Below are 18,455 nucleotides of genomic sequence, written 5' to 3'. Positions count from 1 at the left end.
CAGGCCACGATCTCTTGGGTCATGAGTTCAAGCCCCGAATCGGGCTCTCTACTGTCCTTGTGTAGCCTGCTTCAGATCCTAAGTCTTCCACTCTCTGCCCCGCCCCCTGCTCAAAAATAAATAAACATTAAAAAAAATAAAAGTGTAATAGGGGAATGTTACAACTTTATGGCAAAAAGTCTGAAAACTTAAAACGAAATAAACAAATTTCTTAAAAACCAGTGTATCAAAACTGACAAATGGAGAAATAAAAATATGAAAAGTCTTCTATCTATTACGAATCTGAATGCATTATCAAAAATCTTCCCACAAAAAGAAGTCCGAGCTTGCTTTGAGATAGGCAAAGACTTCTTAAATGGGACATAAGATGCAATAATTATCAAAGATGTAAATTGATAAATTGGTCTTAATCAAAATTAAATAACTTTCCTGTTTTTGACTTTAAAAATACAATTAAGGAAATGAAAAGGCAAGCTACAGATGGGAGTAAACATTTGTAACACATATATCTGACAAAGGATTTGTGCCAATACATAAAAATTATTATAAATCAATAATAGAAAAACAACTTGATCTAAAATGTGGCCAAACGACTTGAACAGATACTTCAGAAGTGTAAAACAGCCAAAAAGCATGAGAAAAAAAAGTGTTTAACATAATTAGTCATAGGAAAATACAAATCAAGTACAATGAGACACTACTCCACACCACTAGCATGGCTAAAAATAAGGACTGACAATACTGTTTGTGAGGATGTGGAGGAAATGGAATTCTCATCATTTGTAGTCGGAATGTAAAATGGTACAATCACTTTGGAGAAGAGTTTGATCGTTTCTTGTAAAATTAAACACATATCTACCCTGGTACTGAGGCATTATATGAACACGTATTTACCAGAAAGAAACAGAAACATAGATCCATACAAAGACTTGTACATTTGTTTGTAGCGGCTTTATTCATAATAACCTCACCTAGAAATAGACCAGAAATCCATCAGTAGACACACAGATAAACAAATTGTAATATACCGCAATGGAACAGAGATAAAAAGGAACAAACTACAGACTATGCAATAGCCTGAATTTCAAAACATGTAAGCTAAAAAAACTAGACACAAGAGTACATACTGATTCAATCTGTAAGAAATTCTAGAACAAGCAAAATTCATCTCCAGTAACAGAAAGTGGATTGGTGGTTACCTAAGGGATGTGGAGAGATTGTGAAGGAAGATCAATTTTTTTCTGGTAAAGAAAATGTTCTGTATCTTTTTTTTTTTAATTTTAATATTTTAAAAGTTTATTTGAGAGAGAGAGAAAGAGAACAAGTGGGGGAGGGGCAGAGAGAAAGAGAGACAGGGTCCACGGCATCAGCGCACAGCCTGATGCAGGGCTTGAACTCACGAACCCGTGAGATCATGACTTGAGCTGAGATCAAGAGTGGGACGCTTAACTGACTACACCACCCAGGCACCCTGAAAATGTTCTAGATCTTAACTGGGTGCTGCTTGGATGGTGTACGTATTTGTAAAAGCTCATTGAACCATACAATGAGTACTTTTTACTGTATTTAAATGATACCTCCATTAAGTTAATTAAAAGAAAAAAATCTTGATGAAGCACCGGACAAAACTCACCACAGCAAGTGCTCTCAAATATCGGAATGTGTGCTAAGTGTCCAGGTTCCTATTTGTTTGTTTGGTAGAACATGTCAGGAGGCCACATTTTCATACAAGGAAATGGCTTAGTGTGTAAAATTATAATTTTAAAATAGATAAAATGATATAAGGAGTGGATGAAAGTCTATAGTACAAATATTTTATTTTTTTGAAGTTTATTTATTTATTTATTTATTTATTTTAGTGGCGGGGGGAAGGGCAGAGAGACAGAGACATAGAATTCCAAGTAGGCTCTGTACTGTAAGCTCAGAGCCTGACCCCACGAACGGTGAGATCATGACCTGAGCTGAAACCAAGAGTCAGACGCTTAACCGACTGAGTCACCCAGGTGCCCCAGCAATGCATTTTTAAAATAAAATTATTTAGCAACAAATAATTTAGATATCTTACAATTGTTACAAAGAAAATTTACAGTATATGTGTTAACTTTGGCTTTTCTTACGATTTTCCTCTGTGCTCCCTATTTCTTGTTCACCCCGTGTCTTTCACCCTCCCATGTTAAGGCCAAAGCACCCAGGGGCGTTTTTTTTCTCCCAGTAGTTGATTTCCATTGAGGGGCTATCCTAGGTGTAATGACAATAATCATTGAACCTAGAAAGCAGAGGCTCACAATTTACATGAATTATAGCCTCTGTTGACATTTAATTGAGTGTTTCTAACCCGTTTAATCTTATTAGGTAGGCAGTATTTTCATCAGTTTGCAGATAGAGAAACCAAGGTCATGCAATTTGCAAGGGGCAGAGCCAGGACTCAAAACTATTTAACTCTAAAGCAATTAGTGTCTGTAATTCCTCTGAGGTGAATTATACTCCAGCTGAAGTTATAGATTGTCCTCCCAGGTTCGTCATTTCTTGGTGTAATCAACCAATAATTTTGAAGATCTTTTTTTTTTTTTTTTTGTATCCAGAACACTGTTATGTAGTAACTCCTTGCGGACGCATTCAACTCCCTGATCGGTTCTCTTACTACTGATTCCTATATGGTCAGAATCCAGGGTACTGGCAAGTTTTGTTCCTTCATTCCTAGGGAACTTTGAGTGGAAAGAAAAAAAAAAAAAAAAAAAAGGACAGTCCGTCCTTGATTAGGACCCATCTGAATCCTCTTTACTTTCCCTTTGGCTCCTCCCAGGCACCCAGCAAAGGTCAGCTTATGAATCAGACCTGAATTGTTGGCTAAAAAGACAGTGCTTAAGAATCTACAGCATTCGGGCGCCTGGGTGGCTCAGTGGGTTAAGCGGCCAACTTCGGCTCAGGTCACGATTTTGCGGTGAGTTCGAGCCCCGCGTTGGGCTCTGTGCTGACAGCTCAGAGCCTGGAGCCTGTTTCCGGTTCTGTGTCTCCCTCTCTCTGACCCTCCCCTGTTCATGCTCTGTCTCTCTCGGTCTCAAAAATAAACGCTAAAAAAAAAAAAAAAGAATCTACAGCATAAATATTTGCAGCATCTGGTGCAGTGTGTGACCCCTGGTAGGGGTTCCTTAAATGTTTATTGAAGGGAAGGGCATTTCCACCACTTCATTAATTCATTCAGCAAAGTATTTATCAAACCTCAACCATATTTTGGAGGGGGAGACGGGGGCTGTTGGCACAAAGCCTGACACGGGGCTCAAATTCACAGACCGTGAGATCATGACCGGAGCCGAAGTCAGATGTTTGACTGAGCCACCCAGGTGCCCCTAACCTCAACCATGTCTTTCAAGGAAACATAGTTTAATACAGTAATGATTCACACCCAGTCTCTACTTTGAAGGATTCCGGGATCTGGAATAAATTGGGTGCACTTAACAACGATACAGGACAGAAAGCAGTAACTGTTGATAGAAGACTGCCAGTCAAGGTTTTTGACACTGAAGAAGTTGGGAAGACAAGGAAAGGAAGTTCTTTATCCCTTAAGTTGGTTTGTTTCTTTGGGTAGCTTTTTTCATGCTCTCTTGGCAATCCCATGGCCTTAAACTTTTTCTTCTCTGAATTAATCTCAAATCTTTGTTCTGATTGGTCTTCCTACTTTCCTTCTTCCTCCCAGACATCATCCCTATTTAAATAATCTGCTAGCACTGCAGACCCCATGTATCAAAACCTGAACTCATAATTCTTTGCCAGATCTGTCCCTGACTTCTTTTAAGATGGGAAGAGAAAGAAACATGGGACAGAGAAATGAGAAGTAGGAAATTCACAGCACAGAGAGACAGAGAGACAAAGAAACAGAGACACCAAAGAACAGGGACAGCACCTAATAAAAGTCTCTGGGTTTTTGAAATGTGTTCTTGTACCACCTCCATCCATTTCCCAATTTCTATCATAAAAGTGGAAAATGTTGACTGTCCCTTTCGGCTCTTTAACTACAAAAGGTTTCAAAGTCAAGGGGGAAAACCTTTCACTTGATGTTCCTGTGAGAGGGAATTTAGATCCTCACTTCCACGAATATTGTCTGAATTCCTCTAAAGGAGACTGGCCAATGCAGTAGTAGTGTAGAAAGTAATGGCAGACTACTAAACATCATACTGCTTAATAAGATTAGAATTTTTTTAAAAAGGTGGAAAAAAAGAAAAAAAAAAGATGGGAGAGTACAGACCAGCTTGATTATTACTAACGTTTTTGGGAAGATTTCCTCTCCCTACAAATTCTGTCCTTTCTTTTCTATTAGCGACACAGTAGTAAGAACCTAGAGGAAACTAACACACAGTTAATTAAGGGCATAAAGACATCCAGTGGATGGATAACTTGAAATACTCTGGGGGCTCATTCATCACTTCAATGCCTTTTACTGGGACCCCCGAAAAGAATAAATTATGTGCGCATGGCAAACTGGCTAGCTGTTCCAGAAAGCAGTTGCCCCATCCTTCCAGGCACAATTGGACACATTTTCCAGAATATCTTTCAGTGTGATTGGCCATACAACTAAGTTCTGTCCAAAGGAACATGGCAAGGGATATGCATGACTTTTAGGCCTGGCCCACAAACATTTTCCATGGGTACCTTTCCCACTTCCTCTGTGGGCTTCTTCAACAAGCAAGACTGTAAACTAGAGATAGGTAGCCCCAAGATGGAAGGAGCCTGGGTCTCAGAATGACTGGGGAGAGCTGCCCACTGACCAGAAACATCCACACTGGGCTTTACATGAGAGAAATAACCTTGGAAAAGTCATACAACTGCATTCCAATTTCCTCATGTCAAGGACTTGTAATAGTGCCTGATCAGAAGTGAAACTCAATAAACGCTAGCTGTCATCCACAAGAGTCCAAAACTTTTGGGATGCAGCAAAAGCGATCCTAAGAGGGAACTATACAGCGATACAGGCCTACCCTCAGAAGCAAAAAAAAAAATCTCAAATAAACCACCTACCCTTACACGTAAAGAAGCTAGAAAAAGAACAACAAAGTCTAACACCAGCAGAATGAAGGAAATAATAAAGATTAGAGCAGAAATAAATGATATAGAAACTAAAAAAAACAATAGAACAGATCAATGAAACCAGGGGCACGTTCTGAGAAAAAAGTTAGTAAAATTGATAAACGTCTAGCCAGACTTACCCAAAAGAAAAGAGGGAGGACCCAAATCAATAAAATCACCAATGAGAGAAGAGAACTAACAACCAACACCACAGAAATACAAACTATTACAAGAAAATATTATGAAAAACGATATGCCAACAAATTGGACAACCTGGAAGAAACGGGTAAATTCCTAGAGACAGATAAACTACCAAAACTGAAACAGAAATAGAAAACTTGAATATTAGCCGTCATTATCAGAGGAAACAAAGTTTACTTAATTTCCTAATTCTGGGGGGTCCAAGTGGAGCACTGGAGCCAGGGGGGGTTAGTGAACATCACTTATCTGCATTTGTCAGTTACAGAACACCGGCTGGCACGCTAGTGTGTTTAAGTAGTAGGACGCTGTCAACAGTAACTCAGAAAAAAATACTTTCTTCAGGACACCAAGCATGAAGTTTTACGACGGGTCTCTTGCTAAAACACTCACGTCTAGTAAGAATGTGAATATAAAAAGAATGTGCTACCCCCTTCTTTCTCTCTTGACGTGGAGCATTTGGGAACATTTAAAAGTTTCAACAATCCACATCAAGTCTGTGGTTTCAAGTTGACACAAAATTTGTACAAAGAATACTTTGTGCGGTTACAATATTTAACTGATACAGTTTAATAATAGTGATAATCAACTTTTATTGATTTTACATAAATAGCTTATAGAATGCCTTTCCAAATCATGTTTTCCAACATATTTGTTACAACACATAACATTTCTTTACGAAAGTATTTGTTAAATCTTCTTGCACAGAATGTGGGGGAAAGTGAAGGGAGAGGAGAGGAAATAAGATTTCAAAGCTAATCTTCAGTGATAGGCCTACATTTTTGGCAATTACTTCCTTTCATAGGAAATTACAGGATTGTAACTTTGAAACATATCAAAAGTGCAGTGCATCCTTTTAATTAAAAAAGCAGTAATGTCAAATATATTACTCGGGCATCAAATTTCCCTTTCTAAATATACTCAGGTTCACATAATACTTATTAAACAACGGTTTAAAACAATAACCATCAAAATCTTAAAATAGTCCCAGGTTTGGATTAAATCATGGTAGCATGAATATTTTCTTAAAAATTCTAGTTTATGTTTTCATCAGTAAAATGCCATTATTTGACAATGTCTACAGAGAAGCTTCCTACATGTAGGAAGATGATAATCTTCTTATACCTGCTATTAATTAGGTCATTTACTTGGCTGCTAATGTTTTATCAGGGTTTTTTTTCACACTGATGTGTCCACTTGAACAAACACTATGGGTAGTCATTACCATACCAACGCCGAAGACTTAACCATTCCTGAAATAAGGAACCCTATTCCTATTAGTATTTCTTTGTTATGATGCTTAGTGTTGGTATTATCAAGCATAACATATTTTTCTTAATCAGTATGGGTGGATTAAGGCAGAAGGACATAACCTAGTCCCCTCGATAATTTATTCTCTATCCTTACAAAAACCATTGAGGCTATACAAATTATAGATATGCTGGCTAGAAAGACATAACTTGCCCTTTAGACCAACACTTAGTATTGTAAGCACGAGGTTGAAAATCTTGGTGTTCACAGACAGCATCTTTCCTTGACCTACCATCATGATGAGCAGAACCCACAACGTGGACTTTCAAATACCATTTACTTGCTATGTCTCTTGGTTGTATGTATGTAGATTATTTTTCCTTAACTAAAAATATTTTGTCGTATTCAGTAACAGGGCAAAAATCTACTACTCAGTCTTTGTAAGCTCTCCGCTGAATAATTTTTCATTTTTACAACCGTTTTCTGCGTGGCTGTTCCACTTTTCTTCTGTCATCTTCTTCACGTAACTAAGTGGTCCCTTCCCTTCAAAGGAGGAAGGATTTTTGAATGAGCCTCCAATTCTATCCCACAAGGTGAAATACTGTCCATAGTTATAGTCAAAGAACATGTGGTGGTCTGTATGATGGGCTGAGCCATTAATAAATGGCCTTAAAATGTGGGGCACACGGAAATCACCATCATGAATGGAAATCGTCCAGATATTGACCAGGATGTACAAGCCTAAGTAAACCACCTTGTGTAGTGGAAAGATAAAAGGGTATATATGGTAAGGTAGACTCTGAAGGAAGCCATCCACAGGGTGAAAAGCATGACTTGCAAATGGAGTAGGAATCTTCCAGAGATGATGAGGTTTGTGTATGCGCTACAGAAGGAAAGAACACAGTTAATAACCACCGTCACTTTTCACCCGAGCTTTCCACGCCCATGTCATGAGCATGTCATTTCCAACGACCTAACTAAAAAATCTCTATAAATTCAGCAAAATCACTCATGTTATAAAATGCCCTCCTTTACCTCAAACAGTAACATTTTAACATAGCCCCTCCAGACCCATAAAGAACACAAGCAAAATGAACCTGGTATCTGTCATGCTGTGGCTACTTAGGTATTTAGTAAGTTACAGGAAATTCTGGGAAACAGAAAACAGAATTCGTAACCATACACTGCTGAAATGGATGTGGTTTTTCTCTTTCCCCTGAATATCACTCTACCTTATACACAAGTCTATGGTGAAGGCCTCTGTGAATCCAGTAGATCAGCATGTCAGTGAAAAAGAGGAAGGACAGTATACTAACGATGAGCCGAAACCAGCCTAGAAGAGACAACGCGATAGATCAGAACCAAGATCCGGCTTCCAGGATCAGAATTTACTTTGTACTTGTCCATCCCAGTGGACCAAATATGATCCTAGACCTAACACTATCAACTGTCTTGGCTAATTCAATACATTATAAATTAATCTTCCTAATCTCTCTGGTATCTGCTCATTTCCTCATTTGCCTCGCATAAAACCTTAAAGTGCCCCCACCTCAAATATTAAACTATGAAGACATTTATGAGACAGAAAAAAACATATGCTTAAGGCATCTTTCTTATTTAAATCTCTGGGCATAAATAACACTGTTTATTTTTCCTCCATCTTAATCCTCATAAAACATATCTTTACATACTATTTTCCTGCTTAGAACTTCATTTCCCGCTAAATACCTAAAACCTAGCATTTCCTCCACAACCCAACTTTTTCTGATCTTTCCTGCCTGATCCATTCCTGTACTGACCGGGCTGGTTTACTCAGTGTCCTTCCAACATCTTGAAAGTCTCACCTCTGAACCTTGACTCATTCTGTCCCATGTACCTAGAATGCACTTTCTCCTTTTATATTTACTCAGAGTCCTATCCACTTTTCAAGGCCTAGTCAATTCATCGCCCTACTGTATAGTTCTTGTTCCTTCTTTTAAATATCTAACCTCTTACTTGGACAGCAGCTGTGCGGGTGCAAGCGAGCCTGAGGGCCAGTCCCAGATAGACCACTTATTTGCTGAATGGGCAAGTTACTGACACTCTCTGTACATTAATTTACTCACCCATAAGAGGAACGTGATAACAGGACCTATGTCATAGAACTGATACAGAATAAAATGGATTGATACGTGTTGAAAGCTTAGAAGTAGCTGGTACATATTAACACTCGATAAATGTTAACTGCTATTCTCGCTTTCTAATACTAGACACCAGAAATGTCTCTTCATTAAGTAATTTCAGAATTTCACAAAAATTTAGTCATTGCAGGACTGGCTACAAGAGAAAAAAAGGAATAATCTAAAGGCCTAAAAATTGGGGATCATTTAAATAAACTATGGATATCTACATAATGTGATACTGTAATTCATACACTATATAAGGTCAATATTTACTGAGTGAAAAGATGGCCATATATATATACACTACTAAGAAAAAAAAGCAAAGTCCAAACCAGTATGTGTAGTAGGCTTTCATTTTTGTAGCATAAATGATGAAGTATACATGCATAGAAAACTGGAGGATGTATGTCAAAAGAGGTAGTTTCTAGGTAGCAGGACAATGGATTTAAAATCTGTATTTTCTGATTTTCTATAATTATGTACTATTTGAGCTTTTGAGGGAGTCTGAATTCAATAATGAGAATAGTAAATGAATGCAAAGTTCTATCTCTGATCTATCCATCTTCCCCTAAGCATAATTCCATCCACAAAATTGATAGATTAGGAAATTGATTAATTGATTAATTGATAGATTAAAATTGATAGATTAGGAAATGTGCATTATGTGGCAAGACATGAATGCATAAAAACAAAGCATTAAAAAAAAAACAATTAAATGGGGAGCCTGGGGGGCTCAGGTGGTTGAGCGTCCAGCTCTTGATTTTGGCTCAGATCATCATCCCGGGGTCATGGGATTGAGCCCACATCGGGCTCTGCGCTGACAGCTCAGAGCCTGGAGCCTGCTTCGGATTCTGTGTCTCCCCCTCTCTCTGCCCCTCCCCTGCTTGCACTCTGTCTCTTTTTCTCAAAATAAATAAACATTAAAAAAAATTTAACCAACATCAAAAATTTTTAACTGAAAAAAAAAAAAAACCCCCACAAACAATCTGTAATTATTTTAAAAGAAGAAAAAGAGGCAGATTTGGTTCTTGAGAGAAACCACTCTGTGCCTCATGTTCATATTATTTACTTACCACTTGGAAACTCTCCTATGTCATCATATAATTTGCTGTAACCTCTCAACTCTAGCAGGAACAATGCAACAGTGGGAATACTAATCCACGGCAATGACTGCACAGTAAACGTAATCTCTCTATAGACTTGATTCTGAAAACGAAATTTCCAATACTTAAAAACCACAAAGTCTATGTTAAACAAAACCAGCATGAAATTGATGAAATTGTCTTGGAATGGATTTTTCAACCTCTTTTATGTGAAGGAGCTTACTGCTAAACTGTTTCCGTTAAAATGTTAATACGTGGGAATGCATGTATAAGAAAGACACTTCTTTTTTAAAAAGCAAATACGCTAAGTACCTTGAATTCTTGATCTTACTCTTTTTCTCACAAAATCCGCATTCTACACGTCTATTTATAAAATGAGCCTTTCTTTCATAAATAACTTCCATCCCCAAACCTCTCTTGATTTTTTTTTTTAGTCCTTGGAGGAACTGATAAATATAAATAACTGAAATAGAAAATGATTGTAAATAAATTTACAATCTCCTATCGTGTCAAAAGATATATATACATATATATATATATACACACACACACATAGTGAAAACATACTTCAGTTTGCGAAAGTCAAACATTAAAGCAAATACACAAATGTGTGCATTTACTTATTCATCACTGTTAGCAAAGAAATTCTATATATCTAGCAAGACACCAGGCTTATAATTAAAAAAGAAAAAAAAAAGAAGTTGGGTTCATTTATTTGTTTCCATTAAGAGAGGGGATTAGCCCTACCAAAACTATCTAACCCATCTAATGCTGGTTGCAGAAATTCTTCTTAATGGTTATAACCAGTTTAACCTGAAAATCTCACACACAAATACGTATTATTTTTACGGTAAAAACAGTTAAAAAGTAGGTAAGAAAATCACTTACCTTTAAAAACTGTGGATGCTTCATTAATGAATGATCAAAGACAAAATAATAGCTCAGTGTTGCAAAGAAGAAATAAAGGATATAAGCGCCAAGATTTGTTACAATTAGGAGACTAATAGTTTGTCGGAAGATGTCGTCCTCGGGCCACGAGGCTGGGTAGATGTACGGCGTAAAAAAATAATAATCTGCAGCACTGAGTACAAGATCCATCTTAGTCCCTGAAGGATAAGCACGTGCAACAATTATTTACCCATGTTGATATTTTTTAATGCGAAACATTTTTAGAAAAACTATATATGAAGTTCCTGCTTAACGAATGTCCTGACGTTTGAGGACATTCTCTGCCGGTAAGGTTGTAGGGCAACAGGCACTACCCTACATTGCTATGGCCTTGCAAAGTGATACAGTTCCTGTGCAGAGCAATTTAACAATATGTTGCCACAATATTCCACCACCACTGCAAATGTATTCAGCACTCACGTTTCCATTGGGTATTACCTTAGCCAATTCACCAGGGTTAGGTGTAGCTGTTTCCTGACCGGCAGAGTAATTTTCACCATACTTTCAGATATTTTTCAGTACCCTGCTCCCTAAACTTGATTCCTCTCTTCTTAATACTAACCTTCTTCTTCAGTAGTAGTTCTTCCTGATATATTCCAGCTTGTTTCAAGATCCACGAAGCAATCGGTGGCATTTATTTGTGTTCTTGTTGGCACATCCACTTAATCGGAACATTAGGTTAGGATCTTTGTTTTCTGTCCTGGGCGGTGGTTTCCTGGTTTTCGTTAGTTCTCTCTTGGTCCTCACCACCAGTGTAAAACTTTGGCAATCTGTTCTTCTAGTCTTTAAGTCCCATGGTGGTAGTGCCCACACCGTCTTCTTCAGCAGGAGGCCTCACAGACACACGACGCACAAGTTCCTGCCATATATAACTCCATGTTCTGTGCTATTACCAATGACAGGTGCTTCCATTCATTCTGTTATTCATATGGGCTTTCATTACCTCTTTTTTTTTTTTAATGTTGCCATATGCAATTAAACCCAAAGTAACAAAAACAGTCCCGGCAAATTGCAAGGGGTGGGGGTACCTGACAGGTGCACCAACACAAAATGGGCACCTCAGTCAGTTGGGAGTAAACCCTTGCCACCAAATGAGTTTGAGTGCCCACCTTTAAAAAACAAAAAAACTTCTGGTTTTTCAGGGCTTTTCGGACTTTGAAAGTGTGGCTAAGGGACTATGGACATATGTTTCCTTTGTGTGACTTCGCTGCTGTTTATCTAACTCACGTACAAGGATTTGGATAGATTCTAATCTTAGGCGATTTAAAACAATGCTACAACGATTAACCCTACTTTGTGTAAATTTCTACAAGCAGAAAAGCTAGGACAGAGATGAACTGCATTGGTCACTCTGGTAGACACTGCCCAATTGCTCTGCACAGGAACTGTACCACTTTGCAAGGCCACAGTGCCTATTTCTCTAAACCTTAACAGACAGTATCATCGAACTTTAAGATGTTTGCTAATCTGATAGCAACAAAAATGATATCTCGGTGTATATTTACCTTTTTCTTATTATGAGTGAGGTTGAGCATGACTCCACATATTTAGAATAATTTATATTTTTTTCTGTGAAGTTATGTCTTTATCCCTTGCCCATTTTCCCACTGAGTTGTCAGTTTCTTAAAATCAAATTCTAGAAGTCCTTATTTATTAAGAGCGTTTAGCTCCTTTTCTGTGATAGGCGTTGCAAACATTTTTTTCTCACTTTGGCATGGAAAGTTTTTTTTTTAAGTTTATTTTTATTTATTTTGAGAGAGATACAGAGAGCAAGCAGGGGAAGGTCAGAGAGAGAGGGAGAGAGAGAATCCTGAGCAGGTTCCGCATTGTTGGCACAGAGCCTGATGCGGGGCTCGAACTCACGAACTGTGAGATCGTGACCTGAGCTGAAATCAAGAGTCGGATGCTTAACTGACCAAGCCACCCCGGTGCTTAGTTTTAGTTAACTAATGCCAAATGCCAGATATTGACATACATCCTTCATCATACACTGTTAATTCATTCAAATAACAATTAAGCATCAAGCTCTACACTAGATAATGAGCCTATAAAGATCGAAAAGATACAGTCAAAATCCATCTTTAAGATAAGGCAATTTTAGAAATAATTACATCAATGCAAGTGCTATAACAAAGGTATACACACATCTGATTCAGGCGTTAAAGGACATTGTCAGAAAGAAAAGTTTAGAGAGAGGCATTTCAAATAAAAGTAACAACTTGCAAAGGCATGGAAAAAAGTCATGCTACATTCGTGACTCAATGGGTGTCACTGGTGGGTGCCAAACAGCGTGACGGGTGAAACAGAGGGGAAAAAAATGTTTGAGGATAAACCTTATAAAAGGAAAGTGGTGTCAGACTGTGAAGGGCTCTGCTGCCCTGCTAGGGAATCGAACTTTCCCTCATACACGACGGGGAGATACCAAAAGGTCTCTGAGCAGGGAAGAGATTATAATTAGACCCGTGCTTCATAGAAACCACTCCATTAGGAATATGAGTATTGATGAGAAAAATATAGAGCAAGAGCCAGAGCCAGAGATAGACTAATTTGGTTGCTCCTGTGATAGACTGGCCCAGCTCTAAGAACACACATATTCATCAGAGATTCAGCAAGTAAAAAACCCACAGGGCTTGGGATGCCTGGGTGGCTCAGCTGGTTAAGCATCTGACTCTTGATCTCAGCTCAGGTCTTGATCCCAGGGTCATGAGTTCAAGCCCCATGTTGGCCTCAGCACTGGGGGGTGGAGCCTGCTTAAACAAACAAAAAACAAAAAAACCCATAAAACCCACAGGGCGTGACAACCAATTAAATACTGGAATATGAAAGAGGGAGAAATGCAGGATGACTATGAGATTTAAGCTGGCTCATGTGGATGATGATGTCATCATAATCAAAAGAGGGAATTCTGGGAGAGCTGTTATATTTGGTGCCGCAGGGACAAATATATATATTTGGGACACGCAGGGCGTGTAAGGAATGATGGAGTCAGTTTGGGTCTTAAATCTAATTAGCATAGACTAATAAGCTTTAACTCTATGCTTACTCTTAGACATAAAGCAGATTACATGCAAATATGAATCGGAAGTTCAACAGTGAGCTTGTACTGGTTGAAGCTGAAGCCATAAGGAGTAGAGACTGCTAAGGGAAACAATGTAGCAAAGGAAGTACACTAAGTCATACCAGGAAACATAAACATTTAAAAACAACCCAGCAACTAGATATTGTGACACCACTAAAGGTTGGTTAAGTTTCCAAACAAGAGTTTACATGTTACCTATAGAGTCCCATAGCCCTAAGACAATACAGTAAGTACAGTGCAGCCAAAAACAATTCAAACGGTAACCAAAAATCTACTTTAATCAACCTTCAATATCAGACGTGAGTAATAACTTTCACAAGATCTCAGTCCCTAACTTCAGTTTTGCTTTTATCTGAGGACCATGCTAGTTGTGTTCATCTGTACATTCCCTGTGCATAATTGCTGCAACGACAAACCAGTGCCGGAAAGGGAGGCGGTTTAGATACTGTGAAATGAAACCTATTTTAAGTGTTTTTAGAATTTTGGCTTCAATTAATTTTATTTGTTGAATGTAGAAATTAAGTATTCCTAAATACGTTGCCATACTTTCTGACGTCTAACAAAGAAATCTTTCGAAATCAGTAACAATATAATCTCAAAATTGCAATTCTACTTGGAAGTTTACATTGAAACCCACATCTATAAAATGAGATAACGTATCTTCATTATAGAATTGTTCTTAAGGTTTAAGGACTAAGTTTCCAGTCTCTTGGCACTATCTGACACAGAGAAGTTATTCAAGAAACAGGAGCTATTATTACTGCTGTTACGGGAGCCAAAGCTGAGTCAAAATTACTTTAACCTAAGGGAGAAAGAGGTCATTTGGTTTGAAATGAAAAATAACTGATAATATCTAGTATCAATATTTACTGTACACTAGGCACTGTAAATACTAGCTCATTTAACCCTTTCAAGAAACCCCATGAGTTAGATACTGGTATTATCTTATGGATCAAGAAGCTGGGCACAGGAAATACTAGTTAATCTGCTTGGGATCATCAAGTAACAAATGCTGGAGCTGGAACTCAAACACATGCAGTCTGGCTGCAAAGTCCAAGTTCTATTTTTTTTCTTTTTTTTTTTTTTTTTTTTTTTAACGTTTAGTTGTTTAGAGAGAAAGAGCAAGCGGGAGTAGGGGAGGAGCAGAGAGAATCCCAAGCAGGCTCCGCAATGGCAGTGCAGAACCTGATACAGGGCTCAAACCCACGAACTGTGAGATCATGATCTGAGCCCAAGTCAAGAGTTGGACGCTCAACTGACTGGGCCACCCAGGCACCCCACAAAGTCAAACTTCTTAAACTTGCACCAAGTTCCACTGCCTCTTCATCACTGTCTCAACTCTTCAGCTCCTTAATGTTTACAATTCTCAGTGACTACAAATTCACATAATTTTGCATATGATTTTAAGGGGTTTATACCCCACTGAAGTCAGGGTCTTCACAGACCCTAAGTTAACTACCCATGACTGAAACAAAGCTGGTACTATTTTACATTTACAGAAACAAAGAAACTTTATAAAAATAAAACACAGTTTTTTAATAAAACACAATTAGGCTTAGAATATCTGAGTCTACTCTTACTTTTGCTTTATTTTAAAAGTATAGACAGTAACGGCTAACATTTGTTGAGAATCAGGTATTATTTAAAAACATTTTTTCTGTATCACTTGGCTTAATTATCACAATCCTAGGAGGTAGGTAATTCTGTAACCTTCACTTTAGAGAAAGGGAAACTGAGGGCAGGAGTGTTTAAATAACTTAAGCAACAAGTAACAACTGGGATGTATAGTCTAGAGTCTGTTCTCCCAGCTTCTACATTATATTATCTCTCAAGTTATACGCATACGGATGCGGCATTCTGAGTATTCCATGCTAATTACATTACATAATGAATGGGAAAGCATTCTGTAAGTGATCAAGGATCATGTACTTATTATTTTTTAGATGCTTATCATTAGAAACCTAAATACACACGCACGCACCAACGGTGATAAAGACAGGTAACCTGCTGGAAGGTTTTGGTTAAAAAATATCTGCCTACCGCAAGCTTTCCAGTTTGGAAACTTTACGTACTGACATTTGGAACTTTTTCTATCTACACCACCTCCACATTTATTCTGCTATAACACTGGGATGCCAAGAGACAGGATTTCTTCCTTTTGCGACGCTAACTCGATACATTATTTCCCTTCCCTTTTAGTCTTTACAAACCGCGGACTGTTGTCCCTCCATCCTAATTACGCTGCAGTAACTGGGGTTTGCACTGCAATTGTCAGGAGGTCACAGCCTAATTTCTTTGCCCCTTTAAAAAACAAAAAAGGGAAAAATCCCTCCAAAACATAGGGAAGTCTGTCTCAAAGCAAAGCATTAGCGTTCACTGGACAGACTTCCCTGGGATGAGCGATCCGCAGTAGCCAACTTGTCGTTTTCCTCACGTCCGTCGCCGTGTGTGTTGCTTTCATGTGCGGGCCTCCTCGGCGCCCCGAAACGTCCTCGGGCCGGGCTACAGCCCCCAGACACCGCAGGTCTCCGGTCGCCCCTCTCCGCATCCCCGCCAGCGAGCGCCAGCGAGCGCCCCCTGCGCCCGCACTCGACGCATCACGGCCTGCGCACGCTGTCAGGATGCCCGGCTGCCTGCCAATCCCTGCCGTGGGTCACCGCTGGAGCCCCGGCGCCCGCCCGGAGCCTGACACCCCGCAGCCGGTCGTGAAAGAAAGCGTCTGGCGCGCTCCCAACTTCCCCACCTGGGACCCATCCTGCGGATTTCTCTCCCTCCACTTCCCTTCCTCTCCTCGCCCAACCCTCTCCGGAGGTATTCCGCCGCCGCCGCCGCCGCCTTCCCTCGGGACATCCCTACCTTCCGAGTTCCACCGCCGCCGACTTCGCAGGTTGCCTTGGGCTAAAGTGAGCCCAGCGGCCTTCAGCCAGCGGGCCGGGCAGCGAGGGGCGTAGCCAGACCACGCTCCTAGCGGCTGGAGCCGCCAGCCAATCAGGGGCCGGCGGCATAAGCTGATATGACGGCAGATCGCGCGACTTGGCTGCGCGCGGCGCTTGGCGGTCACGTGGGCGCCGCGCACTCGGCCCTGCCCCCTTCGTCCTCCCAGTGGAAGAGAGGGCGGGACCCTGGTTCAGGTACCGTAGCGGCGGCGGGTGGAGTTTCAGGTTTTGTTTTTGTCTTTTTTTCACTGTCACTGACGTGGGTAGCTCAGATCCTGCCCGAATCAGGTTTCCTGTATTAATGGAAACATCCCTAAAACCGATGCTGTACGTTGAGGGAAATAGATATTTCCTTTGAGGTGAATGTCGGGTCGGGGAGGGGGGGGAGGCGGTGCATTTTTCGACCCAGGTGAAGGAGGCTCGATTATCCGTAAGAGGATTGCTGATATTTCTTAGCCGGGAGCCTGCCCTTTTATATAGCATTGAATGGCGGGAGTTTGGCTGAACCAGTTTAGGTAGGTGTTTTAACTGACACGAAGCTTTTCATAGAACCGATAAAGCAAATCTGTGCAGACTGAACGGGAATATGTGTGGCTTCCTAGAGCTTTGCTGTTGTCTGGGAGTGTGTCGGGGTTTTTGTTTGTTGGATTGACTTTTTTTAAAAATTTTTTTTTTTTTTTTGCGAAGTTTGCTTTTCTAGACGTAAATTGCGGTGGTCACCCTTGTAAATTTCCTGCGAGCCTCAGTGTAGTGCTTCCCACAGTCCAACCAGCAGTGTCAGCATCATCACGGAGTTTCTTGGAAATACAAATGTGGGGGAAATACAAATTTCAGACTTACTGGATCAGAATCTCCCCCGGGGCGGGGGGAGGGCGGGCAGGAATCTGTCTTAATAAACCGTAAGCGAGTCTAATGTTTGGTAGAGAACCACTGCTCTAATGAGTTTGACCAATCAGAAGAAAATCTGGCCTTCAGTTTTGTTCCCGCCAGGGGGATACATAGAAAAAAAAAAAAAAAAATGCTGGAAAGTAGGAGATGACAAAGTTTGGGAAATCATTTCTGTTTCCTTATAGGACCGTCAGAAGTGCAACAATGTAAGGGGAGAAATTATTAAACATCGATCATAAACACCTGTTATGTGACTACTGCTTTCAATATCTGTGGCTTGTCTCCTATTTTCTTTTTTTAGCTGTAACAGTATATTAGTTGCAGGTGTGCAACATAATGCCTTGATAACAGTATGATAACATAATGGTTTGTGCAATTGCCTGCTACTTTTGTTTTGTTTTGGTTTTTTTTTTAGTTTATTTATTAAGAGAGAGTGGGGCAGGGGCAGAGAGGGGCACAGAGGATCCAAAGCAGGCTCTGCGCTGACAGCAGAGACCCGGATGTGGGGCTCCAACTCACACACCTGGGGATCATGACCTGAGCCCAAGGCAAATGCTTAACCAACCAATTGAGCCACCTGGGCGCCCCGCCTCCTACTTTCTAAATCGCGTACCTTCCCCTTTGTTTCTTTTGTTATTGTTCTCATTTCATCTTTTAATTTTTGAAGTTAAGATTTTTTTGGTTTTGTTTCTGGAGAACATAAACATGCAGCTTGTTAACCTTAAAAATATACAGCTAGTTATTTTGCCAGCAAACAAAAAAAAAGGGGGGGGTTGTTTGAGAATAGCAGAGAATTACACGTGGGGACAAGCAAGCAATGGGAAAATCG

At 39.8% G+C, this 18,455-nt stretch overlaps 1 protein-coding gene across 2 annotated transcripts; it reads right to left on the bottom strand.

The window, feature by feature from the left end:
• Positions 1–5,491: 5,491 nt before the first annotated feature.
• Positions 5,492–16,767, bottom strand: SC5D (sterol-C5-desaturase). Of its 2 annotated transcripts, none has more exons than XM_042906044.1 (5): positions 11,286–12,149; positions 10,664–10,881; positions 9,746–9,878; positions 7,743–7,843; positions 5,492–7,393 (listed from the first exon to the last, which is right to left on the bottom strand). In XM_042906044.1, the coding sequence occupies exons 2-5, from the start codon at positions 10,871–10,873 to the stop codon at positions 6,938–6,940; spliced, it is 900 nt and encodes a 299-aa protein (XP_042761978.1). In that variant the 5' UTR covers positions 10,874–10,881; positions 11,286–12,149; the 3' UTR covers positions 5,492–6,937. The 2 variants fall into 2 exon arrangements, with proteins under 2 accessions (XP_042761978.1, XP_042761977.1); XM_042906043.1 differs by lacking the exon at positions 11,286–12,149 and adding an exon at positions 16,659–16,767 and having other exon boundaries at positions 5,493–7,393.
• Between the last annotated feature and the right edge of the window lie 1,688 nt (positions 16,768–18,455).

Source organism: Panthera leo, chromosome D1 (assembly GCF_018350215.1).
Source record: "Panthera leo isolate Ple1 chromosome D1, P.leo_Ple1_pat1.1, whole genome shotgun sequence".
NCBI classification, from domain to species: Eukaryota; Metazoa; Chordata; class Mammalia; order Carnivora; family Felidae; genus Panthera; species Panthera leo.
This window is presented reverse-complemented; position numbering and strand designations above follow the sequence as displayed.